Source organism: Melospiza melodia, chromosome 20 (genome assembly GCF_035770615.1).
Source record: "Melospiza melodia melodia isolate bMelMel2 chromosome 20, bMelMel2.pri, whole genome shotgun sequence".
NCBI classification, from domain to species: Eukaryota; Metazoa; Chordata; class Aves; order Passeriformes; family Passerellidae; genus Melospiza; species Melospiza melodia.
The window spans coordinates 2558233-2582555 of record NC_086213.1 but is presented as its reverse complement, the minus strand read 5'-3'; the positions used below and the strand labels follow the sequence as shown (position 1 = coordinate 2582555).

General features: G+C 53.2%; 2 protein-coding genes across 9 annotated transcripts in view; one reads left to right on the top strand and one right to left on the bottom strand.

The window, feature by feature from the left end:
- MTMR3 (myotubularin related protein 3) overlaps window positions 1–2277 on the top strand; it is a 76584-nt gene extending 74307 nt beyond the window's left edge. For all 7 annotated transcript variants that reach the window (XM_063173242.1, XM_063173241.1, XM_063173235.1 and 4 more), the window contains one exon: window positions 138–2277. In XM_063173242.1, coding sequence (XP_063029312.1) covers window positions 138–309 — 172 coding nt within the window. In that variant the 3' untranslated portion in view covers window positions 310–2277. The remainder of the gene's footprint in view (window positions 1–137) is intronic.
- A 2809-nt stretch (window positions 2278–5086) lies between these two features.
- LOC134427423 (acyl-CoA dehydrogenase family member 11-like) lies at window positions 5087–23437 on the bottom strand. Of its 2 annotated transcripts, none has more exons than XM_063173244.1 (15): window positions 23021–23437; window positions 19506–19738; window positions 18797–18896; window positions 17651–17768; window positions 17121–17254; window positions 16864–17022; window positions 15683–15777; window positions 15333–15432; window positions 14278–14418; window positions 13103–13195; window positions 12656–12763; window positions 7375–7546; window positions 6604–6670; window positions 6204–6337; window positions 5087–5513 (listed from the first exon to the last, which is right to left on the bottom strand). In XM_063173244.1, exons 1-14 carry the CDS (start codon window positions 23312–23314, stop codon window positions 6226–6228), a joined length of 1926 nt encoding a protein of 641 aa, XP_063029314.1. In that variant the 5' UTR covers window positions 23315–23437; the 3' UTR covers window positions 5087–5513; window positions 6204–6225. The 2 variants fall into 2 exon arrangements, with proteins under 2 accessions (XP_063029314.1, XP_063029313.1); XM_063173243.1 differs by having other exon boundaries at window positions 5087–5789; window positions 23021–23436.
- Between the last annotated feature and the right edge of the window lie 886 nt (window positions 23438–24323).

Here is a 24323-nt window from a genome sequence, read left to right as displayed (position 1 = left end):
CCCTGTCCATGCCCTGGCCTGTGGGGAGGTATCTCCCCCATCCCAGCACTGGGAGTATCTCGTTTTACACCTCATGTAACTTTGTCAAACTCCTTCTGATCTTTTCTTTTCCATTTCTCCTCTGTTCCTGATGCAAGGAATTGCGGCAACGTGTTCTGCTCCAGTTGCTGTAACCAGAAGGTGCCCGTTCCCAGCCAGCAGCTCTTCGAGCCCAGCAGAGTCTGCAAATCCTGCTACAGCAGCCTCCACCCCGGCAGCTCCAGCCTGGACCTCGAACTGGACAAGCCCATCACTGCCACGTCCAACTGAATTGCTGGCCTGGGAGCGGCGGGGGCGCCGCCGGGCCGAGCCCCGCCCAGGACACGCGGAGCCGGATCCGGGGCCGGGAGGCTGCGCTGGAGCTGGAGCTGGAGCTGGGGCCGTGGGCAGAGCTCGAGGACGGGATCCTGTGGGATTCTCCTTGCCCAGCTCCTCCCCCTTTCCTGCCTGTCCTGTCTGTGTGTCCGTGTCCCCGCGCGTGCGTGTGTGTGTATATAATAATATATCTGTTTGTTTGCGGGAGGGTCCTGGAGGTGGGGAGGGAGCTGCTGAGAGCCAGGATCCCGGGGTATTTATCTGTCCCACTGCAGAACTGCTGCAGAACGAGGATTTTGGGGAGCAGGGAGCAGAGGGAGCCGGGCCGGCCGGAGTGCAGAGCCTGAATAGCTGCAGCCTCCAGTGCTTTCAATCACTCCTGTTATTCCAAACCCAAAACTGCTGTTTGGGAACCTGTTGCTGCTAGAAGAGGTGGGAATCTCCTTCCCCAGAGACCTTTTCCCTCTCTGTTCTCACAGTGGCTGCCCGAGGGGGTCTCAGTCAGGTTCCTGCCCTGGAGGCTCTGTACCTGCACACACAATCCGTGAGGTCGGAGCCCTCAGCAGGAACACCTGGAATGCTGGCTCAGGAATGCACGTGCTGTGGTGAGAGCCCAGCCAGGCGTCACACCGGGCCTTGCCAGGCGTCTGACCATGCAATTCCTGCTTCAGTCCAACAGGACAGGAGCAGAGCTCTGCCCTGTCCCTGCCCCATCTGTGAGAGTCCCTCTGGGAGCAGAGCATTGCCCTGCTCAGTCCTGGCTGGTCACTCGCACTTTACTGGACGATCCAAACTGGCGGAAGGCGGCCGGGGCTCGGCCTGTGAGGATTGTGCTGGTGCTGGGCACCCTCCTGGGATGCTCCTCCTTTCCCAGGCTGTGTTCAGTGAACTCCAGATAGGAAAAGCTGCCTGAGGAGCTTAAAACAATCCAAAATACATTATGGATTCCCCTTCCTCCTTCTGTCCCAATCAGACTCACCTCACTGAAGGGTGAAACTCCCAAATATCCATTTGTAACCAACTGGTAGGTGCTCATCCCTTTCCCTTCCCATAGACCCTGCTTAGTGCAATCCAGCAAGGAGGAAGAGTAGATCCTGCTCACGGTGCATTCCCTAGGCACAATCCCAAATTCTCTATGGTATTCCCAAGATTCCTGCTGGAGTATTTGAGAGTTCTAGATCCAACAGCTCAAAATCCAGGAAACCTTGGGAAAGGAGCATTTCCCTTCCCTGGAATGTCACAATCACATCATCCAAAGGGAGGGTCACGTGGAGAAACCATCTGGCAGAGCTCAGAGCTCTCTTGGGGGAGACACTGAGGTGGTTGGAGTGTTCCCTTCCCACCCTGCCAGGATCCCTGCACTGCCGTGAATGCCCAGGAAGGAGGAGGCTGCGTCCTTGTGGGAACGGGCTCTGGGAACGGACGGAGCATCTTGGGATCTCCCTGGCACAGGTGCAGAGAAAGAGACACTGCAAGTGAAGGATGGGGTCTCCAGCCCAGGCAGGTGTAGGGTCTGTGGGGGCTGGAAGGGAGGCCCAGCATCGCTGTTGGTGCAGAGCAGCACGAGGGTGGCAGGGGCAGGTGGCAGGGCCAGGGTGGGGACATCCCGACCCCCAGGTGTGGCTTTGGGGGTGCAGATCAGCCGCAGCCTCCGCACGTGCCAAGAGGGGCCGGGCTGGGATGTACAGTGTGAATAAAAGCTTGCAGCTCTTTAGGCTTTTTTGGATCGATGAAGCACTTTTTTTATTAATATTATTTTTTCTTTGTATGTAAAGGAGGAAGCCGTCTCTCCGTAGCTGTGTACAGAAATAACCCTTCTCTCCGCAAGAGAGTAAAGTGCTCCTATATTTTTCATTTTTGTCAAAAGCGAGAAGTAAATACTTTAGAATTGTTAAATATATAAATAAAAGTGAATAAAGTTTAGACTTTTGCATGGGAGCATTTGCTAACACACTTTCTAATTTTTTATTTTCCTTCCCTGTCCCTCGGAGGGATGTATTGGAGGCTCAGCAGGAACACCAAGGCCTTGGAAAAGGAGGCTGCAGCTGCTGCCCTTGGCTTTCTGTTCTGTGCTGTGTCTTTCCAAGGAACTACAAACTGCCACTCCTAAACTCAAGACAAAAAATTAAATATTAGGCTTGGTTTTCCTGGTGCAGGAGTCCCGGGAAGGGGGAAGCACACAGCACACACCCTGCCAGGTTCTATTGGCACAGTCAGCACAGTTTTCCCAGGATGGAGAAATGTGCCAGTCTCAGTTTCCTCCATAGTGTGTTTTTCTTTTTCCCCTTGACCAAGCATGGTATTTCAGTCTGGTGATGTTACACAAATGTGGGATCAGCCCTGATCTCCAGGGAATTCCCCTGCTTTCAGTGGGGTTTGGCAGTGGAGGCTCCATTCCCACCTGCACCTGCCTTATCCTGATGCTGGATGGTGGAGCTGTGGCTCCTTGGGAACAAACCAAACTCCCTCAGGTTTAAGATGTTTTTTTTTCCCAGAAGGTGGAGAACTCAACTGATGTTGGTCCTGCACAAGGGTTATTTCCATTTTCCAAGCACTGCCTGCTCATTCCAGCTGTGCACAGTCCTGTCCCATCAGGTCCCCCACCATAATTTATTTCTTCTCTTACATATTTGAGGATTTGCCCTGAATTCCTGGGGGTCTGAGCAGCTGGGAGGGACCTTGAGCACAATCCCTCTGTGATTGGATGGTGTTCATTAAATCAAAATAAACCAGGTTGGGGTAGAGCTGCTGATGGAGTCTGGAGTGGAAAGGAAGCGGGAATCACGTTTGATGGAGTGTTTCAGTTACACCTCACAGTGGGATTTCCTGGAGCTCCTCTCACACCTGAGTTTCTCCTGAGGGCTCTCTCAGGAGCTCATTGTCCTGCGGATGTTGGGAGCCCCGGGCACAGGGAAGTTTCTGCTCCGGGAAATGCCGGGTGTGGGTCTCTACCCCGCAGAGGGATCAGGGGAGTTCTGAGCTTCCCCGCGGTGCAGAGGAGGACACGGCGGGAGGTGTCAAAGCTCATTTCCCGTCATCAATTCCTCCTGAGGAGCCTCCTTCCCTCTCTCCTTTGTCCCAGCTCCCGCACAGCCCCTGAGCCTGTCGGGACATCGCGCTGCTGTCGCGATAGGCGCTGCTGTCGCGATAGGCGGCTTCAGTGCTGCCCCCGGGCTGTGGAACAACCTCCTGGGTCGGGATCTCAGGCAGGGTCAGGAATCACCGGGAGCTGAGGGGCCCCTCATGCCAGGGTCCCCTTCTCGCCCCAGGGCAGAGGGAGGCGGCACGGGGGGCACCGGGAGGGCTCCGCGCTCAGAGCGGGCACCGTGAGCGGGTGGAGGCACGGCCAGGGTGGGAACCAAGGGCTCTGCCGGGAAGGGAGGGAAGGGAGGGAGGGAAGGAGCTGTTCGGGAACTGCTCCACAACCTGGGAAAGGCTGCAGGAGTGGCAGGAACCCTGGGAGGGGTTCCGAGGCGTTGGGAGGCTGCAGAGGGAAATCAATAACCCCTCAGGAAGCTGGGCAGGTTCAGGGCCCATGCAGAGTCCTGAATTACCCAGGACGAGGTTTGGAGTCAGCCCTGAGCAAAGGGCAGCTCTGCCGGCCTGGCCCAGGTGCTCCCCAGGCCTAGAGCTCCCATCCCTTCCCACAGAGCAGCTGCCATTGCTGCATGCTGGGATTTCAGCTCACCCTTCTTTGCACTTGGACATTTTATAAACGTCCCTAAAGTTTAACTTTATTATTTAACAAATCTGGGTTTTAAACTAATTTCCCATAGTGCTGTCACAAAATGATTTTCAGACCTTGCAGTGGCAGCAGGTGATGGGTTTGATTGTCCTCTTTTTGGGTGGGATTTATATTAAAATGACATCTGAAGTCTCAATTACTTGAAGCACATGAAGTATTTGAAACCATGCCAAGCTCTGAGGACAGAGCTGTTCAGCAGCACTGGAAGTGTCAGACTCTCATGTGTGTAACAGCCTTTATTCCTCTGTAGCCTCAGAGTGAATATTTAGATCTCAATAAATCTGTCATTTTCCTACACAGTGATGAGTTCACAGTCCCTTGTTCTCCGAGTTCCCAGTTCGAGGGGCTTATTTTTAGGCAAATTACAGCTCATGTATGAGGAAAAATTAATCCTGGTGTTCAGAAATGTAAAATAGGCTGGGAAAAGGGGAAGCCTGGATTTGGAGCAGTTGGAGATGAGCCCTGAGGGAGAGCAGGGGATCCCAGGTGCTGATCAGCCCTGCAAACACTCCCAGCCCGTGGCCTTTCCCTCCTGGGCCGCATCCAGCTCCTGCTGTTGGAGCCAGGGGCACATCTGGGGCTGGATGTTCTGCTGTGCTCACTCAGAGCCTGCCCTGCTCCCTCCCTTTGCTGTTCCCTGAGCTCCACAGGGCACAGCAGCTCCTGGGCACTGACCCTGTGGGATCTCTGACACCAAAGTGCAGGGACAGAGTCCTGGTGCCAGCACACAGGGAATGGCTCCCAGTGCCAGAGGGCAGGCATGGATGGGATATTGGGAATTGGGAATTGTTCCCTGGCAGGGTGGGCAGGCCCTGGCACAGCTGTGGCTGCCCCTGGATCCCTGGCAGTGCCCAAGGCCAGGCTGGACACTGGGGCTGGAGCAGCCTGGGACAGTGGGAGGTGTCCCTGCCATGGCTGGAGTGGCACTGGATGGGCTTTAATGTCCCTTCCCACCCAACCCATTCCACAATTCCATGATGTAGGACATTTTCCAAACCCAAATGTTCTTTATTCCCTGCAATGCACAGACAACAGGAGCCCTTTGCTGCTGGTTCATGGCATTTGGGGGATTTCAGGGAAGCTGTGCTTGGCTCAGGGTGTGATCCCTGTGCCAGGACACAGGGAGCCCATGGAGCCTCCCTTGCTGTGTCCTGTTGGGATTGCTCCACTCTGCTCCTCCCCAGAGCCACCCTCTGTGTCCTCCTGGCTCTGCCATCTCTGAAACTCTGGACAGCCCCAATCTCAGCACACAGCTCCTTCCCCCTCTTCCCACTCAGTGTCTGGCTGCTGCAGCATTTCCCAGCCATAAATTCCAGCTGTCTTCAGTCTATTAGTGCCTTTCTTCTTCTATTAGCAACTTCTTAATTAAAAACTTGTAGCCAGCAGGGCAATACCAAGCAGGTCATCTGATGGGCTGAGGGGAAGGAGAAGCCCACAGCCAGTGCTTAGGTGGAGAATTACTGGATTTCAGTCCAAAACTTATGTAGAATTTATGTCAGGATGGATTGCAGCATCATTAGGACATGTGCATAGGGAATTAATCAACTTTCTGGAGGCCAGAGAGAATAAAAATCCCTTTTATCTTCAGAAAGCTGCAGTTCCTGAGGAGGTCAATGTTCCCAGCCACCGTGGGTGGAAAGGGCTGGCCCTGGAGCAAACCCCACCCAGGGGTAGAAGTCTGTGGTCAGCACTGCAAAGCAGGAAGGTGAACAGGGAAAAATGGTGGATTTCTGGATTTAATCAGCTTCAGATAACTTTCCGTTTGATTTTGGTTGGTTTTCTTAAAAAAAGAACAGTGTTGGCACTTGAAGAGCTGCTGCTTCCAGCTCTTGTCTGGATTTTATCACTGTGGCTTTGCCTAGAGCACTGTGAGAACATTCCAGCACCTTGCAGTGACCCTCAGGGCTGTGTCTGCTCTAGGAAACCTCAAAGCTGTGAATTTCAGCCCGGGGCAGGTGGGGGTCACTCCTAAAGGGTTTGGTGTGGCCCCTTGTGGAAGGGGACATCCCAGCACACCCGGAACCTGCAGGCACCCGAGGATTTGGGGGATGGTTTGGATTGTCTGGACTGTTTGGGTTGTCGGGATTGTTTGGGTTAATCCCACCTGGTGTCCGTGCGGGGGCTGTTCAGAGCCGGCTGCTCCCGAACACCAGGGCGCTGTCCTGCAGCACTGCCTTGTCCCCGTAGCTGCCCCTCGCCGACTCCGCGGCCACCGGGCACAGCTCCTGGTGGCACCACCTGCACGGAGAGAGCGCTGGGCTGTGCCGGCCCTGCCACCCGCACGGGGCCGGTGCCAACCCGAGCCGTGCCCAGGGGGGATGCTGCCCATCAGGGAATGGAGACACCGAGCGGGGAAAGCCCCGGGGCTGAGAGCAGCCGCCGCTCGTTCCCAGCTGTGCTCGCGGGTCCACGGCCGTGGCTTGGATCGCTCCGGAGGCGGAGCAAAGCCTGGCAGCGCCCATGGAACCATCCAGAACGCTCGGGGCGCTCGGGGCTGTGCCTACCTCAGGGCAGTGAAGGTGTCTGCGGGGGAAGCGCCGGGCCGAGCCGCGTGTTCCATGAGGAGAGCAGCTGTGGGGAGGAGGAGGAGGAGGTGTCAGCAGTCCCTGCCCAGGGCTCAGGAATAGAGGCTGGTGGTTTCTGCTCAGCAGCGCCTGAAGGCTGAGCTGCTTCAGGGTGAAGGGTGGGGACTGAGCTTCAGAGCTCCACCCTTGACCCAGGGGTGAATCAGGGGCCTGCGGCTGATCCCCAGCCCGTTCCTGGTCTGAAATCCATCAGCACAGGATGGACCTGGAGCTGCTGGAGAGAGCCCAGAGGAAACCATGGGGATGGAGGGCTGGAGCCCCTCTGCTCTGGAGCCAGGCTGAGAGAGCTGGGGGTGCTCACCTGCAGAGGAGAAGGCTCCAGGGAGAGCTCAGAGCCCCTGGCAGGGCCTGAAGGGGCTCCAGGAGAGCTGGAGAGGGACTGGGGACAAGGGATGGAGGGACAGGACACAGGGAATGGCTCCCAGTGCCAGAGGGCAGGGATGGGTGGGATATTGGGAATTGGGAATTGTTCCCTGGCAGGGTGGGCAGGCCCTGGCACAGGGTGCCCAGAGCAGCTGGGGCTGCCCCTGGATCCCTGGCAGTGCCCAAGGCCAGGCTGGACACTGGGGCTGGGAGCAGCCTGGGACAGTGGGAGGTGTCCCTGCCATGGCAGGGGTGGCACTGGGTGAGCTCTGAGGTCCCTCCCCACCCAGCCCATGCCATGGCTCTGTGGCTCCTGTGTTGCCCTGCCTGTGTAGATCCGTGCCAGGCTGTAGGAGAAGTCTCTGGCTGCCAGCTCCATGCTCAGTGCCCGCCCTATGCCCATGGTTGTCATGAACTGCTGGAGGCTCCCGATGGCTTCCTGTGCCCTCTGCGTGGCTGGGGACAGCTCCTTAATGCCTGAGGCCAGCTCCAGCTTTTTCTGCAGAGAGAACAAGCACAGGAACAATTCCAGTGTCTCTGCCTTGTGCCAGGGAAGGGGCTGCTGGGGCCCTGGGCACAGGGGCAGCAGCCAGGGAAGGGGATGTGCCCAAAGGAAGCTCCCAGCCTTGCCTTGGGGAGGGAGAATTCCCTGGGAGCAGAGCCAGCACGTTGCTGTTTCCATTCTGGCTTCCCAGCTGCACATGGGAACCAGCTCTCATCCCCAGTTCTCTCTAACTCCATACCTGTATCAGGGCTAATTCTTTCAGGATTATGTAATAACTTGCACAAATATGATCCAGCTGTGTCCAGGCAGGAAAATTCCCATTTAAAGGAGCTTTTCTCTCCAAATTGTGTCAGTGGGAAAGGCCCCAGGACAAGAGGAAATGGCTTCAAGCTCCACTGGGAGAGGTTCAAGTTGGATATTTGAGAAAATTTCCTCACTGAAAGGGTGGTCAGGGTGGCACAGCTGCCCAGGGCAGAGGTGGATCTCCATCCCTGGAGGGATGTAAAGGCCTTGGGGACATGGGGCAGTGGTGGCCTTGGCAGTGCTGGGGAATGGCTGGATTTGATCTCAGAGGGCTTTTCCAACCTAAAGGATTCTGTGATTCTGATGGAGATTGGGAATTTAACTGTGCCAGCAGCACTGCCTGAACCCTCCCCTGGTTGAGCTGAGTTTCTGCCACATCCCAAATCCCTTGTGAAAGCACCAGGGATACCCTGCTGAGAGCCTGGAATTGTCCTTTGGGCATTCCCACACTGCTCATCTGTGTCTCCTGTGCTGTTCCCTGTTAGGAGGGATGGGATTGGGACTGGCCCTGCTGGGGGCTGTGGTCCCACCTCCCCTCACTCCAACCCCTCTCTGCAGCAGCACTGAGGGATCAGCCTGGAGAGCATCCCCACAGGCTGGATGTGAGCAGCTCAGCGTGCTGGGAGGTGCTGTTCATTAATCAGCTCCATCAATAACCTGCAGACGAGACTGAAGCCTGTGAGCAGCAGCTACACAGGAGGAATTTTTTATGTTTCTGAGGCTTTCAGTGCTGCAGCTCCTCTTACTGGACCAGAATTTCCATCTGGGCTGGGCTGACCCCACGTTTGCTCTGTGTTCTCACTGCTCACACCCCACACTTCCACACTTCCCAGTGCTGCTGCTCCAGGCTCCAGGGGCAGAAACAGCCCCAGCATGTGCTGGTCAAACACAACAATTCCAGTGCCAACACAAATCCCATAAACCTCCAAGGCCATGGAATACCAATCAGGTGTTCTGAAGTAGCCCAGGGGTTGTTGCTAATGAGGATCACAGATCCCAGAGGCACCAACTCCCACAGTTTGGGTGGGAGCCAGCACAGCACGAGCCAAGCATGGGCACAACACAAACACAAACCCCTGCTGCTTGTGGCTGGGACAGACACACTGCCACAGCTGCAGGATGAACACCTGGAAATATGGATCAGGAATGGAAAAGCATCATTTGTCCTTAAGGGATAAAAAAGAACTTGTATTTTCTTTGCTTGCCAATAATAATTTTTTTTCCCAATTGCACTTATTCTTTTCCTAACCAAAAGTCCTGGATCTTCTGGAAGGGTTTTTCCATGCTCTCTCTGCACTTGGGATGGAGAGGCTGGGAGCTGCTCCAGGGCAATGCTCAAGGCAGGAGCAGCTCCTGTTCTCTGCTGGTTGCTCTGCTCCAGCTCTGGGAGGAGGCACACACAGCACCACTGCCCCACCACCCCTCACTGCCTGAAAGGATCAGCGAAGGAGCTTCAGAGCTCAATAGCTCTGATTCCCTCTGTTTTCATGGAGGAATTTTAAGATGCTGCTTGTTTGTTTGCTCTCACTGGCTCCCAAGCCATGTGGCCAGAGTGGTTTTTACTTACAAGATTAATCATGACTATCTAAAAATCCAGTGACAGGAGGAACATCCCAACCAGGGCTAAAAGCACAATTTTCTGTCAGCGCTTGGAGCGAACACATGGCCCCACATCAATAACCTCCATTTGTTTCCTGCTGCCTGAAAACTGGGGTTGTGGTCTGAAAAGGACCTGAAAACACTGTCATATGTCTGAGATTGCAGGGCTGATTTACAGCCTGAGTTGCAGCCTGAATTACAGCCCTACACAGAAATTCTTGAGGCAAGAGTTGATTCTGAGCCTTGCACGACACGTGCGGGGCTGGTGCTGAGACCCTGTCCTGGGATGTGCCCAAATTTCACCTGAAATGACTGAAATGCAACAATCAACAAACTGCCCTGAGCTATTTTAGAGGCACTTTTCAGGTTGTAATTGAATTTGAAAGCACACCCAGGGCTCTGGCTCAAAATTCCAGCTAATAAAATTTTAGTACAGCACGAGCTGACTGGCCCTGTGCAGTATCCACCTGGAATTCTCACCACAGCAGAAGTCAGGATGTGTCCTGGACTGATCCCAAACCATGGGCAGCAGGGAGGGGGGATTCTGCCCCTCTGCCCTGTCCAGGTGAGACCCCAGAGCTGCCCCAGCCCTGGGCCCAGCACAGGAGGGACCTGGAGCTGCTGGGGAGAGCCCAGAGGAGGCACCAGAGATGCTGCAAGGGCTGGAGCCAGGCTGGGAGAGCTGGGGGTGCTCACCTGGAGAGGAGAAGGCTCCAGGGAGAGCTCAGAGCCCCTTGCAGGGCCTGAAGGGGCTCCAGGAGAGCTGGAGAGGGACTGGGGACAAGGGATGGAGGGACAGGACACAGGGAATGGCTCCCAGTGCCAGAGGGCAGGGATGGGTGGGATATTGGGAATGGGGAATTGTTCCCTGGCAGGGCGGGCAGGCCCTGGCACAGGGTGCCCACCCTGGATCCCTGGCAGTGCCCAAGGCCAGGCTGGACACTGGGGCTGGGAGCAGCCTGGGATGGTGGGAGGTGGCAGGGGTGGGATGAGAGGTGTTTTTAGGTCCCTTCCAACCCAAACCATTCCATGATTCCATCCCTGTCTCTCACACTCACTCTTCTCCCCAGGATTTCCAGACTCATAACCTCTAGACAAGGTGGTTTGTCACAAACTCACTTGTGTATTAAAAACCCTTAAAAATTCATCTTCTCATAGTCACACTGTGCAAGGATGGGGAAGTTCTCTGTATTTCCCTTTTCCTGATGGTAATTACAACCCTTGGTTCCTGCTCCTGATCACAGCCCCAGCAGCACTGGGCATCTCACCATCAGCAGAGACAACTGATAGAGAATAGAAGCAAAACCTGGAGCTACCCTTGAAATGACTTTCAGAGAACCAAGAGCTGTACAGGTACTAATGTTGCTTTCTGCAAAGCCTCTGACAATGGGCACAAGTCCTGCACACTGAGAACCCTGATGGACAAACATAAAATAAATTGTACTCGGTTTGTGTGCATCAATAAAAAGGAAATGGATTGGGGCAGTAAAAACCCCTTTACGATGGGTTGAATTATTTCCTCAGTAGACAGGATTGGGAGGGATGTTTCAAAATGAACCAGACTCCCAGACTGAAAGAATTTGGACACCTGGAGCTCAGGAAGATGTTGTTTATCACCTGTGAGTGAAAACCTGATTCTGGTGTAGAAACTCAAGCACGTTCCTGCAGAACCCTGCAGACAGAAACCCCTCCCAGGCTGCCTCTCCAGCACCTGGCTGCCCGAGGCATCAAGGAACAGCTTAAACTGGCCAGGTCTGATTCTGTCCAGAACTGGAGCATCCACACTGCTGAGCCCAGCCCAGCCCCTCTCCCTGGCCGTGACAGGGACAGTGAAGGCAGTGGCATTACTGCAATGTGGAGACCTTGAAGGCAGCACTCCCCCTCCCCTGCAGCCTCACCCCCAGCGTGATTGATGGCAGCACTGAGGGCTCGTTAATTAATGAATCTCAGCCTTCCTCTTTCTGCTCTGCATCACGGCTGTGCTCCCCAATGCTCCCTGATTATCCAGATGTTGAGCAGCTGGAGGGGCCCTCCCAGCTGCACCAGGGAGCTGCTCCAGGGTGCAGCACAGCACCTTTGTGGGCTGTTTGTTTAAATCAGTGTAAGACTGTGGAGGCTGCTTCTTTCCAAATTATTTTAGAGCCCACCCACAGCTCCTTTACTTCCCCATCCATTACCTGCAGTGTCAGCCTAAGCAGCTGTTTGCCAACAGCTGGATTTGCCCCCAGCAGATGTGCTCAGTGCTGCTCCTGAGCAGGTCTGGCTTCTTGTTTGGTGCTCAAATCATTTGAGGTATTTCTCCCTTCTCAGAAGTTGTGTGAGAGGGTGGCAGGGGGGCCCTGGAGGTCACAGAGTGCTGTGCACAGAGCTCAGCTCAGCTGGGGGTGGGATGGGACACAAGCTGCCAGCTGCAGACACTGTGAGAACTGCTCTGGACGGCTCTGTCCAGTCCCCAGTGCTGGAGGAGAGCCCTGTCCCAGACTCTTCCCTTCTCATGGGGAATGTGAAGGCTGCACAACACCAAATCCAGCACTCCAGATGCCCAGGGTTCCCTTGCTGTACCTGGGCTAACAAGCTCTGGGTTGCTGTGTCTGGATTAATAATGTCACCTCTGAGACAACACCCTCTGATCCTGCCTCCTGTCTCCCTTTTTGGGATGCACCAAGCCAGGAGATGCTCCTTCACCTTCATGAAACTGAGCTGCTTTGAACTCCTGTCACTCTTTAAAAGTAGAGCCAGAGAACAGCAAATCCAAAGAGGCAGAAATGGAATTCCTTAGGCTCTTTCCATCTTTTCAGGGAATAAAAATAGAAAGTCATAATGCAGTAGATAGCCCTAGTGAGGTTCAATATTCAGCAGTCCTGTGGTGATTTTCCAGTTAAGAAACAAAACCACAAAATTATTTTGGATTCAGGAAGGTGAGTCACATTAAAAATACACTTATTTTGGTACCTGTCTTGAGGAACTCTGACAGTGCCAAGCTCCCCACTGCTGAGCTGAAAGCACACAAGCATCCCAGGATTAGCACTGCCTGCATCCTGCTTTTGGAAGAGCTATTTAAGGAGCAGAATTGTAAGACACAATCCCAATTGTTGGAATACTTGTCTAAAGCTTCAGTTTGGGCCTATTCCCTGCCAGCCTCAGGCAGGAGCACAAACTCCAAGGAAGGTGAGGCTGAGCAGAGCTGCAGCTGTGGCTCACCTTCACTGCAGACAGGAACACAGCCATCACCTGCCCTTGGCTCTTGGCCAGGGACCGCAGCACATCCAGGGACAGGATATTGGTTGTTCCCTCCCATATGGACAGCACCTGTGTGGGAGAGCAGCAGGGAGCCTTTGCAGTGACTGCAGCACAGAAGGGGAGTGGGAGGGAACAGACCCAGGGCAGACACAGGGACACAGCCAGAGGTGTCTGGTCTCACAACAAGTGGAAGGGAGCAGTGAGCCCAGCCCCATTGCTGTGCCAGGAACAGCCTCAGCACAGGAACACCTCCTGTCCTTCCCTGGGCTCAGCACTGAGGGAGGAGCTGGCACACCTGGAGTGAGCCTGGGAGGGCTCTGTTCTCCCTTGGGTGTGTCTTTAGCAGGGACCAGAGTGCTGTGCAGGGGACTTGGTGACACACAGGACCTTCTCCTGCCACCCTCTTACCAGAGCATCCCGGAGTATGACTGGCAAGCCTGTGTCCTCCATGTAACCCTGGCCCCCAAAACTCTCCATTGCCTCAACAGCCACGGCAGAAGCCTGCAAAATGCAGAGAGCTGGCATGATCCTCAGTGCCTGAGGGGAAAGTCCAGCCTCCCACAGCACACAGCAGCTCCTCCTGGATGGGCTGACTAGGTCCTGCTCATCTCCTGAGGCAGGTTGGTCATTACCTGCAGGAGGAGCAGATGGGAATTGTTGCATTGTAATTTCAGGTTTTACCCCAGAACCTTGGGTCCCTCCCCTGATAATTCCCTCCCAGGTGTGTCAGTCACCTCTCCTTTCCCCTCCCAGCACTGTCTGTCTGTCCTGGCATTCCAGAAGGGCATGGAATGATTGGCAGATTCAAAAGATGCCTCTCACCACTGGGGGGCATTGGGCCATCCAGGTGTCCTTTGTCCCTTTGTCCCTCCCCTCCTGTCCCTGCTTGGTGGCTCCCTGCCCCTTCCCTGCCCCTCTCCCTGGGTTCAGAGGAGCAGCAACCACGGGCTCAGGGAGTTCTGTTGGAGCTGGTGCTGCATTCAGAGGCCTGTGGGCCAGAATAAAGCTCTGCATCCCAACCCTCCATCAGAACCGACTCCTTTCCTTCACCATCGCCTCAAAGCTTCTCCACAGAGAGAAACCTGAGGAGCAGCCCCTGTTATGGGGGGAAGCTCCATCCCAGCACCACCAGAGCTCCTGCAGGCCTGGACTTGTCCCCACGGGCCCAGTGCAGCACCCAGCCAGCCCACAGTGTCTGTGGGGTGAAACACCACACACCCACAGCCCAAAGTGTCTGTGGGGTGAAACACCACACACCCAGCCAGCCCAAAGTGTCTGTGGGGTGAAACACCACACACCCAGCCAGCCCAAAGTGTCTGTGGGGTGAAACACCACAGTTGGTTCAGCACCAAGGGCCAGACAAGCTCACGCACCTCCTGTCCAGCTGTATTGGTAATTATTCCAAGGGGGAATGAAGCCTGAGTGACACTGAGAGAGGACCTGCAGGAGCAGCAGGCTCCAAAGCAGGAACTGCTGCAGGTCCTGCAGGTGTCCCCTGCTCTCCCTGCTGTGTCACTCACTCCTCTTCCCAGCTCTGTGCTTGCCAACATTCCACACTCTGGGCCAATCCATGTGTTCCATACCTGCTTCCCTGTGTACAGCTTGGCCACTGGGATGAGCAGCCTCAGCAGCAGCTGCTCCTGCTCACTGGCCAGGCTGGTTTCAGCCAGGCCCAGCAGGCGAACGATGTCCATGAGCAGCAGGAACGCCCCTCTCACCTGCACCTGTGAGCAGAGGACACATCACTGGCAGGGATCTGGGACTCTGCTGACTCCAGGGGAAAATGCCACCCCTGCCTGCTCAGACCCACAGCTTCAGGGACTCTGAGCAGCCAAGGCACAAAGGATGGAATATTAAAGGTTCTCTGCCACTCTTGGACACTGTGATGCAGTAAAGGGGGAGTGCATTACATCAGGCCTACTTGAGTCTTAACAAAAATCCCAAAAGGCGTCCAGGCCCCAAATCCACATGTTTTCAAAAGGTAAGGGATGTGAGATGATGGTCAGCCTCTGAGCACCTGGAGCTGCAAAGTCTGTGACAGATTTCTTCCTGAGCAGCTTACTTCCCTGGCAAGTTTTCATTTGGGAAGCATCAGGGTACAGAACTGTGTGTTGTGGGACAAGGTAGGACCTGCCCTTCCATTCAGAGGGGGAGTTCTGGCAATGAGATGCTGGAGCCTGAAGTCATGTTTGACAGATGTTGACCACCTTCCCCCACCTTGCAAGAGAACTTTTAAGTACTGTTTACAGCCCATCTCCTGGGGCAGGAGCTCCCAGGGATGCTGGATGAGTCCATACCAGTCTTGGACAAGAGTCAGGTGACTGTGGTGTCAGGCCTGGATTCTGAGGCCAACACCCAACCCCAGAGGTCATGGCTTATCATAGTAAGGGCACTCCTTTCTCTCAGGGAAACTCCCAGGTAATTGTTTAGGATAACCTGGAGTCCAGCAGAGGAGTTAGGTCTGTTATCAGATCAAATCCCACTAGAGTAAAACCATTCCCTTGCTGCATCCACTTTGCTGTAGCAGGAATGGCCTCCTAAATCTGAGTGCAGGCAGGCTGGCTGTGCTCACTGACAGCACAGGATCTCTGCCCTCTTTCCCTCCCAACAGGTCCAGCTTGGCTCCCAGAAGCCTCACCTCCATCCGGGCCATTGTCTGCACGTGCAGGGGATGGTTCTTGAGCAGCTTCCCGAAGGCCACGCGCTTGCAGGCGTAGTCCCTGCTCAGACTGATCATCCTGGAGGGTGGCAACAACACAGGGAACAGCTACACCAGCAGCTTTCCACTTCTGAGCATTCCCCTCCAGTCCCCTCCACCACAAGAGCCCTGCTCAGCGGTCCCACACCTGTACAGGTCACCCCCCTCCTGCAGCACTGCTGGCTCCAGGCCTGTCCCACAAAGGGGACACTTGGCTCAATGCCATGCACTGCAAAGTGCCCTTGTCCTGCTCCTTCAGCCCTGGGGGGATCTGTGCTGCCTTCCTTCACCTTCTCATGGCAGCCACTGCACCAATGACGTTGTGGATCCGAGTGATGTTCAGCATGTTGGAGATGGCGGCCACTCCCCGGCCCTCTGCAGAGATCTGCAAGGAACAAGGGCTGACATGAGCCTTTCCCTTGGACAGGGATGGGCATGGGAATGGAAATGGTGTTAACAGACACACGGACATGGCTGTCCACTCTGCCCCTGTCTGCCCTCAGGCACTCAGAGACCTGCTTGCTTTAAAATACATTTGCCTCTCTTTAGCCAAGTCTGTGGTGTGATGTGGCTGCCCCATCCCTGGAAGTGTCCCAGACCAGGCTGGATGGGACTTGGAGAAACCTGATCTGGTGGAAGGTGTCCCTGCCCACAGCAAGGGTTGGAATGAGATGAGCTTTAAGGTCCCTTCCTACCCATCCTATGTCGCAGACATTTTTCCACAGAAATCCTTTCTTTCAGATTTCTGTGTCTTCTGGAAGGCAGAGGCCTCAGAAGGGAAGGTAAATAATTGTTATCAGCTGCTGTGGAATGCAATAGGATTCACCTTGATTGGCTCATTTTCTATGTTTATAATTAAGGGCCAATCACCAGTGCAAGCTAGGGGACTGAGTCCCTGGACACAACTTTGTTATAGATTCTTTTCTATCTATTCTTAGCTTAGCTAGCAGCTCTGCAAACCTCTCTCTATATTCTATTAGTATAGTAATAATGTATTATATATATTATCTTAATAAATCAAGCCTTCTGATCAAGATACAAGATTCACCGTCTCTCTATCACCAGCTGCGACCCACTCAGGCGCAGTAATAATCCTATCCTGGGATTCTGTTTCTGTGACCAGAGAATTGGCTTTTGGAGACCGTGTCAGCATGATCAGTTCTGGTTCCTGCTGCTGGCTCCTGCCTGCACACTACACAAACTGTCCCTCTGCTGGCTCAGGAACCAGGATTAGAGAAATGACCAGCCTAAAATAACATTTTTTTTGTTGTCTTCTCTCACATCTTTTCCTGAACTCTTCTCAGCTCTGCCTCACGCAGAGCCCCACCAGTGATTTGTTCTGTGATGTGGACAGCCAAGCCACAGAGGTGGAAGACAGGAAGTTTTTCAGTTGAGATCTCTGCTGAAAGCCCCAGGAGCGAGTGCCATGCCAGGGCAGCCCAGTCCCCAGGGCAGAGGAACTCTTACACACCAGCTCTGCTCTGGCTCCTTGCAGCCACAGCTCTGCTGTTGCCATCTGCCTCGTGCCCAGCTTGTCCTTCAGCCTTTGCACCTGGATGTTGTTCAGCTTCCCCTGCTCGTCCCGAACCCTCAGGAAGAACAAGGACAGGCCTCTGGAGCCCTGGGTACACTGCAAGGCACAGAGAGGATTCTATTACAATGCAACAAGGAAGAAAAAGAATGCCCCTGCTCCTTCCCCTGGTTCCCCAGCCAACAGAACTGGTTTACCTGTCCTTCAGCATCTGCTATCCTGGCCAGGGTCAATGCCATGTCAGAATCAGCTGCTGATGTGAACCATTTAAACCCATACAGACGATAGGTGCCATCCGGCTGCTTCCTGGCCACAGTCTCAGTGCCATTTGCTGAAAAAGAGGAGAAAATTTCCTGGTCTTATGGGAACTTCTGTGTCAATCAATGCTGATTTTACAGCATAAGCAGCAGCTCCTTTAAGGCACTTCTTGCTATGAAGATGGAGCATGGGTTAGCTGTTAATCTCTTTCATTGACCCTCGATAAGAAATCCAGTGTGTATAATCCAGTTCTTCAGGAGTTACCTCAGCCAAGAACACAAAGGGCTCTGTGTGCACAAGAGGACAGAGATTGGGTCTTTTGTTGGTTAAAAAGCAGAGCTGTGCAGAGGATTTGGATGCTTTCTGCTGAAGTCCTTAAGCTCCCTGAAGCTCCCTGGCTTTTTGGGTTCCCCACATCCTTTGTGTTCTGTTCTCACTGCCACCCCTGCTCCCCCTACACAGCACGTACCGACATCGGAGCCACCCCTTCGCTCCGTCATCCACTGGCCAGAGGTCCAGAACTCCTCCGGGTCACGGGATGTCAGACGGTCAAAGGCATTTTTCAGAGGTGCAGGAATCCCCAGTGACTGTTTGAGGGGAGAGAGAATAAACTGAGATGCTCATAACACAATAGTTGACATTACACAGTTGCCTTAACTGCTGTGCTCAGGGCTCAGCCAGGCCAGTGTGGAAGCCAGATGGGTGTCCTGCACTGCAGAGGATCTGCAGGTGCTGCTGAGAGCCTGGGAGCCAGCACAGCTCCCACCAGCTGCTGCAGCACTGTGCAGACAGAAGGTGCAGACCTGTGTTACAACACTAAGTGCTGAGCATACCTGTCCCCTTGGATTTCTGGGGAGAGAGGTCTCAAACAGCCCATGTGCCAGGTTCATGTATGCTGGATGTCACCAGCACCCAGAGAGATCGGGGAAGAGGGAACTGCCTTGTGCTGCTTTAAGTTATTGTGAATTTAAATGCCCAGGGTTGGCTACCTAGGGGATATTTTCCTCTGAATCCTACATAGCCACTGAGGTAATGCAAAGGGGGCCTCTAAGATCCAGAGCCAAACATCCCAACTGGTAATGTCTCAGTGGTTTGGTGAATTTACATCAGGTATGGATCTGGCCTATTATATTTAACTGCCACTCCACACAAATATGGGAAAACAAACTGTCTTGTAGTAAAAATATATTCATAGGATCATAGAAAAACAGAATGGTTTGGGTTGCAAGGGATCTTAAAGCTCACCCAGTCCCACCCCCTGCCATGGGCAGAGACACCTCCTTCTATCCCAGGTTGCTCCAAGCCCTGTCCAACCTGGCCTTGGACACTTCCACTTGGGACACCTTTCCAGCTACCTGCAGTGCCACAGGTGCCATGTGCAGCACAGGCCTTATTGAGCACAGTGCTGTCAGTGAATATAAAAGTTGGCATGGGCACAGAGGCTTTGCACCTCATGGACAAAGGCAGTGGGAGACAGAGCTGAGTCACAGAGCAAGGAAGGGCAGTGCCCAGAACCAGATGGATCAGTGCTCCTCCATCCTTGGCTGGTGCTCCTGCCTCTAACCTGCAGTGCCAGCACGTGGGCTGTGCCCTCAGGGACCAGCCAAGCTCATACCTCAATGACTTTGGCTGCCCCATCAGTCATGGCCAGTGGACAGCTGAAACCTCCAGAGGAGCTTGAGAACAAGTACAGTTTGACAGCCTGGTACAGGCGGCTGGGAGAGGGAGAGACAGAGGGAAAACAGATGGGTTACACAGCAGTGCAACAGCACGAGGATAAAATACCTTGACTGGGGAGAGAGGAAAAATTACAGCCAGAACCGGTGAGGATCAGACCACTCATTTCTGAGAGGGCAAAAAAGTGTTCCAGCCAGGAAGAGGGAAGAGGAGCAGCAGAGTTTCTCAGTCCCAGTGGGACAGCCAGCACCAGGCCAGCTTGTGCAGTTTTTAACAATAAGAAATGTGGGTCTGTCTCCATGGTCTGGAATACAAAACACCTGTAAGTAAAATCCCACATCTTCAGCTGCATTACAACTAACACTCACAAAGCTGGAGTGGTGCAGGGAACTGCCAGGCCCCACAATCAGGAAGGTGACATCAAAGAATATTATGATCAAGTGTGGGCCATTAGTTATGGCTTATCATTGGTGAGGTGGAACATTGCAGTGGACAGACAGAGCTGCTGGGGACAGCAGGAGGTGTGCTGGTGTCCGTGCAGCATCTGCTACTGGTTACACAACCAGCTCAGTCCTGCAAATCGCTGAACAAGACTTGCTAAGAATAATCAGGAACGCCCTGAGCCATTCCCAATTTGCCCCAGTTACCTCCAGTGGGAGTATCTTTTCTCATAGGCCTCAGCAATCAGCCCTTCTTCTGCTGAAATCTCCTTCATCCTCCTCCAGGCCAAGCAGGTGTGGATGTGATCCACGCGCCGCCCCCAGGCGTCGAACTGCCGGAACACGGGGGGGTTCAGCTCACATTCCCAGCCCAGGGGCTGGATCTCGTTCAGCAGCCGCTTTCCAAACCTCTCCAGTTTCTGATGCACCTCCTCCAGGACCTGTGGGGCAGCAAGGAGAGCCCTTCAGCACATCCCAGCCTCAGTCCCAGCGGGAAGGGCAGAGGACTGACCATGCTGCCCTGCAGTGCCAGTGGTCTCCTGCCACTTGGCCCTTCCATGCGTTCCATAACGCAGCACGACAGCTCCCTCAGCCTCTGCTGGCACAGCTGTGCTCCGCTGTCACTTTTTCTCTATTTTCCCTCAAAATCACTTTTTCAAGTTACTTTTGGCAGCGTGTCTGGATTCCACAAAAGACAGAAGCACTTTAGTGTCAAGGCTGAGAATGACACAGATGCACACGAGCAGGGGGGTTGGGCGAGACGGTCTCCAGAGGTCCCTCAGCCACTCCAAGATTTACTGCTGGAGAAGAATGCCAGGGGAAAGGCTGCCAAAACCAGAATGCCTTCATCTGTGCAGGAAAACTTCCACTGGGCTCAGCAGCTACCTGCCTGTCAGATCAGAAAAGGAGGGATGGAGCAGCCTTTTCAGCTTCAGCCTGGCACACAACACGTCTAGATTCAAATTCCCACCCTGCACCCAGGGATCCTTCCTGAAGGATTCATTCCCTCCTGAGGGATTCACGTGCCCTCGTTTCTGCTGGGCTTGGCTGACCTGCATGGAGTAATATGTCTGTAGTTAATGGAGGGAAACCAGCACTCACAGAGGAGTGATTGATTCCAACCCCCTCAGATCCCTATTTCTGGGTGACAGGAATTGCCTTTTGCAAGCTCTCTTCCATGTCTAGGAGTAAAGCCAAGTGAAGTTACTCAGATTTAAAAACCTGAATATTAGATTACTAAAATCAAGCAAGGAGGACCCAGCCTCCAGCCCTCATTGGCCTAAACACATCCAAGACTGTGTTGGGGGGTCAAAGAATCACCTGATTTGCTTCCATGAGGGGAATATTTTTTGCTGTTCTCTGCCTCTCAAGAGATGCTCATTCCCTCCTCAATAAAATAATAAAAGAGGTGAATGCCATAATTGCTGTACCCAAAATTGTGCAATTATAAACCCTGTTAATTTCCTGTTGATTAAATACAAACACGGCTTTTTCCTTTCCCTGCCTGTCCCTGTATTGACCTTCCATTAATCCACACCCTGTGTGATTGATTCCTTCCTCCTTCTGCCATTCCATGTATGTGATGAGGATCAAACACACATTCTCCAGGTGCCACTCTGGAAGTCTCCATCCTCAGACCAGCCAGTTTTCCTTCAGCAGAGCAACAAGACAGTGTTAAAAATCACAAAACAAGCCAAAACCATGCACGAGAGCCTGTCAGCTGCTCCAGTTCATGCCACACCCATATTTACCATGGGCAACCTCTAATCTTTATCACTGACAACAATTTGAAGGCTGTTTCCGAGGCATAACCCAGGAATCCAAAGTTCATGGGCTTTGCTGAAGCACAAGACTCTTTGAACTGTTGACCTGGTGGGTTTTTGCAGGCAGAAGAACATGACTCTGCCAAGCAGATCTCTTGGTCTGGGTTCATGCAAGGAATTCATACAACAATCCCTTCACCATCATCCATATTTCCTAAAACCTCCCAACTGCTTCACTGGGAGCTCATGCCCTGACCACACAGAGCCTGCCAAACCACCAAATTACCCAAAAAAAATGTGTTTATTTCCAAGGTGAATGAACAAAACCAAAACTCCTACACTTGTGACTGCTGAATGTCACACACAGCAGCCTTGGTGCTCCAAAGAAAGGACACTGGGATGTGGAGAGGACAAAATCATTTGGGTCAGGGCTGAGGCTGCTGGGTGATCTCATTCACCCTAATCTGTCCTTTGATGTCCCAAGCATGAAGATATGGGAAATGTGCAAATTAATGCACATTAGGAGTGCCAATAGATATCCTTTATATTAAAGGATGTATTTTCAGGGCAGCAAAGCCTGACAGATCCCTCTTCACAACAACACCCAGAAAAAGCAGATGCTTAATTCAGTCTTCTCCTTGAATCACCTCCAAACGGAGAAAGAAAATTTTTGTGCCATTTCAAGAAAATTTCTGTGTTTGCCGTGGAATAGCACAACAGGAGTTCGGTGGGACACCCAAAGCTTCAGGGGTTGCTGCTGTCCTGGGGAGGAAGGTGTTCCCATGGAGAGCAGGCTCAGTGCTGCAGGGCTCTCCTTTCCAGCAGTGAGGCAACACTGCCCCGCTGGGACTGAGTGGAGAAACGAAAGGAAAATCTGCTCCCGGTTCTCTGGGAGGTTTTGGAGCTGCTCTTGCCAGTTTGGGGAAGGATTGGAAGCAGCCTTGTTGTTCTGATCCTTTTATTCTCTGGGAGACCTGAATCATGCTTCCTCTGAAGGTGCAAATCAGGAGCAGGACCTTCATGGTTACCCAAAGGCATTGTCCATTGCTGTCTTTTTTGCCAAGAAGGCCACAGTGGTGCTTAGGGAGGCCTCACTCCTCTCTTTTGGGATGGCTGTGACAAGCCCCCAGCTCTGCCACCTCACTCTTCCCACTCTGTGTCTGCCAGGCCTCACAGACCTGGAGAGCAAGCAGGGGAAGTCGGAGCCTCACTAAAAGCCAGGTCCCCTCCCCTCTGATCATCTGGTGGCTTTAGGAGTCATGGAATTGCTTCTGCTGGAATAAAGCATGGAGAGAGGTCACACTCTGCTCCATGAAAAGCGGGAAGCACTTGTGGCCCTTGGGGTGATGGCAGAGGCCAGCCAGAGACGTGAGCCATCTCCTACAGGGGTTCCTGTAGGACTGGAGCTCACAGCACAGACATCCAGAGCCTGGGGCCTCACACCCCCATCTGCACCCCTCACATCCATACAGAGCCTTTCCTGGCTGAAAAAATGAACCCAGAAATGCCACCAACCTGTGCTGGGAGCAAGCAAGCCCTGAGAAGCCTTTCCACCTTCTTGAGTACTTGGCTGAGAACAGCCCAGTCCTTAGGAATTTTCTTTAAAATCCCTCTTTCCCCAGAAAGAGAGGTGGAAGAACAAATCAGAGTTTGCAAGCATCTTAGTCTGATTCCTCTCTCAGAAATTCGTTCCTCTACATGACCGGACAGCAAATGCCCACACTGACAGTCCCAAAAGAGCACTGCAACACCCAGCCCAGTCGCAGGAGCCCACTGAGCCATTGCTGTGTGTGTGCTGGCAGTGTTTGTCACCCCTGCCCTCAAACACAACAGGTTTTAAGGAATGCTGATAAATTCCTTCCAGTTAAACACTCAAAGGCACAAAAAGGCTCAGACAAATGTTCAATTCAGAGTCTGAGGCCGGGGCTCAGCAGGGTGCACACAGGAACACAAACTGACCTTGAGAGGAAGGTGTGTTTTCAAGTAACTCTGAAGCAAAGTGTCTTCCAGGTACTGGTTCCCAGTCTTAGGCTGCTCTTGGAAGAGGGCCTCTGCGTCTCTCCTTGCGAGGTGCATTTCCGAATCTTCTAACATTTGTTTTTCCTTCATGCCGGCCTGTTGCTCCTGCCCCACAGTCGTGTTGACTCCTTTAACATTCAGCATTTGGCAGCTGCCCCAAGGCACAAAGTGACCTGATTGCCACGACTTGCAGGTGACACTGGATCTCCACCAGGGCAAACGACAGGCAAACATGATCCAGCACAGCCCTGGGGGTCACGCACACAGCTCTCACTCGCAGACACCCTTTCCCCGCCCGGCAGCAGCACAGTCCTGGTTTGTTTGTGTGTTGTGAAATTATTCTTGTAAAATCAATGAGGTCTTCTCTCCTCCCTCAGGGAGGAGCTTTCCAGCAGCTGTTGTTAACTGTTAACTGTTGTTAACAGCTATTTCAACTGTTTCAACTGTTAACTGAGGTTAACAGCTGAAAAGGTCTTGGGACAGAGATCAGAAAACGGTCTGGAAAAACACAAGGGTGTTTGTTGTCCTGTCAGCTGGGGAAACCATCATAACTGGACAGACTGGAATTTCCAGAGCTGGGGGACCTGGGAAGGGAGGAGTGTGCTCTCACGAGCATCCCCCTGAATTGCTTGGAGTAGAAATGAAAAGGAAAAAAAAATAGGTTTCCTTTTCTGAAGGATAACAAATTGCCTGGAGATGGGAAGAATCGGTATAGGCAGATTATTCTGTAAATAAGATACAAGTGAAACAGAACCCATCTTCCTTGCCTAGATTTGACACTGGCTCCAAAACACTCTGCTCTTTGTGAAGTCCCTGATGCCTTTGAGTTGGGATGATACCAAGTCTCCCTTTCCCTAGAAAAATACCAGAGTATTCTAAGAATGTGGATTTGAGCAACTTCAAACTGCACCTCCTTTGGGGTTATATGCTGCTAATAAACCCAGTATTTTACTCTAAAGTGATTTTAAACAGGTAAGATACCACACCACTGCCCCTGCCATGGCTGTGCTTTTGCAGGACTTTGTCCTGCCCGAATTCCTGGGACAGGGCAGCAGGGATAGGGACAGGAGCAGATACAGAAGCAAGGACAAAGACAGAGACATGGGCAGGGACAGGGACGGAGATAGGGACAGACAGAGGGGCAGAGTAAGGGCAGGCATAGCCATGCGAACAAGGAGAGATGACAAGCCGCGGGCAGGTGCAGGGCAGGGTCGGGTCGGGTCGGGTCAAGCCTCCGCCTCAA